This window comes from Monoraphidium neglectum (assembly GCF_000611645.1).
Source record: "Monoraphidium neglectum strain SAG 48.87 unplaced genomic scaffold scaffold02518, whole genome shotgun sequence".
NCBI classification, from domain to species: Eukaryota; Viridiplantae; Chlorophyta; class Chlorophyceae; order Sphaeropleales; family Selenastraceae; genus Monoraphidium; species Monoraphidium neglectum.
In genome coordinates, this window is record NW_014011110.1 from 969 (window position 1) to 2,438 (window position 1,470).

The window sequence follows — 1,470 nt, forward strand, 5'->3', positions numbered from 1 at the left end:
GTGTGTGTGTGTGTGTGTGTGTGTGTGTGTGTGTGTGTGTGTGTGTGTGTGTGTGTGTGTGTGTGTGTGTGCGTGGTCGCGCGAGCTCACGCGGCCAGTCGGTGGGTGGGAGGTGCGCGAGGCGGCGGCGAGGGGTAGGGCAGGATGGCTCGGGGGTGCGACTTCAGAGCGAGGCCCCCTTTCGGCCCCTCCGCCGCTGGGCGGCGGGCCGCCATCCCGAGGCCCCTGAACCCTAACCTATCACAGCCACAAAGGACAACCCGGCCCCTGCGCACGCGTATGTGCGCGCGCGTGCGCGCACCTGACGGCCTGCGCGAGCGCCGCGCCCTCGCCGCGCCCCTCACGCGCATCCGCCTCTGCTTGCGCGGCCGCCGCGGCGCCCGCGTCGCCTGCAGAGCGTCCGCAGAGCGCACAAGGTGCAGAATCAGTACCATTTTCCCCGATTGTAAGCAATGGGGGATTTCATAGTATATAGGGCCGGGGGGATTGAGGGCGGCACGCGGCCGGCGCAAGGCTGGCCTTGCGTCGAGGGAGCAGCCGTATGGAGGGCTCCTCCGCGGCCGCGCGGCCCGGCCGGCGCGGGGGGCCGGCGGCCCCCGCGTACCTGTCGCTCAGGCGGGCTTGAGGCCGCCCTAGGGAGCGCGGGGGCGGCGGGCGTCGGCTGCCGGATCTCGAGGAAGTGGCGGCCGCTGCGTGCCGGTCAACCAGCACCAAGGCAAACCAGGGCCCTTTCACTTTCTCATGGCAGCCCCTCAAGCCCTCGTCACACACACGCCAACACACACGCCAACAAACACGCCAACACACACACACGCGCGCGCGCGAACACACACATACACACACACACACACACACACACACACACACACACACACCGAGGCACGCACACCCAGCGCCCGGACGCCCCCCCCCCGCGCCCCGCACCCGCCGCCTCGAGCGCCGCGGCCGCGTCTGCGAGCGTCTGGAAAACGTAGTAGGCGCGGTCAGACGCCTCCTCCAGCGCGCGCTGCGTGTAGTTGACCGGCGCCCGGTAGTGCGTCGCCACCAGGAACCAGCGCAGCGCCAGGGGGTGGTACGACTTCAAAACCTCCCTGTGACGTTTTTTTGGGGGGGAAACGGGTGGCAGCGGCTCGTTGTTGGGGGGTCCCGGGGAGTGGTGGGGAGCGGAGTCGGCAAATCGTGGGAGCCAGACGGCCCCCAGCGCCGCCCGCGCGCTCCCTGTCTGGCGGCTCGATGAACAGATCGGCAGTTCCAGATCACGCCAGATCACCAGATCACGCGTCGTCCCCAGGCCCGCCGCCCCCGCCCACCTGATGGTGAAGAAGTTCCCGAGGCTCTTGGACATCTTCTCGCTGTCTACGTTGACGAAGCCGTTGTGCATCCAGAGCCGCACAAAGTCGGTGCCCTCGTGGAGGTGTGGCTTGTCGCAGCAGCCCGCGGCGGCCTGCAGGTTGAGGGGAAGGGGGGGGG

The 1,470-nt window shown here is 69.0% G+C and overlaps 1 protein-coding gene across 1 annotated transcript in view; it reads right to left on the reverse strand.

Annotated features, from left to right (window-relative positions):
* MNEG_10928 (cysteinyl-tRNA synthetase) overlaps positions 1–1,470 on the reverse strand; it is a gene marked incomplete at both ends in the record, with an annotated part of 6,944 nt that overhangs the window by 565 nt on the left and 4,909 nt on the right. Inside the window, 3 exons of the mRNA XM_014040599.1 lie at positions 302–389; positions 925–1,091; positions 1,311–1,444. Of these exons, the coding sequence (XP_013896053.1) occupies positions 302–389; positions 925–1,091; positions 1,311–1,444 (389 nt within the window). The remainder of the gene's footprint in view (positions 1–301; positions 390–924; positions 1,092–1,310; positions 1,445–1,470) is intronic.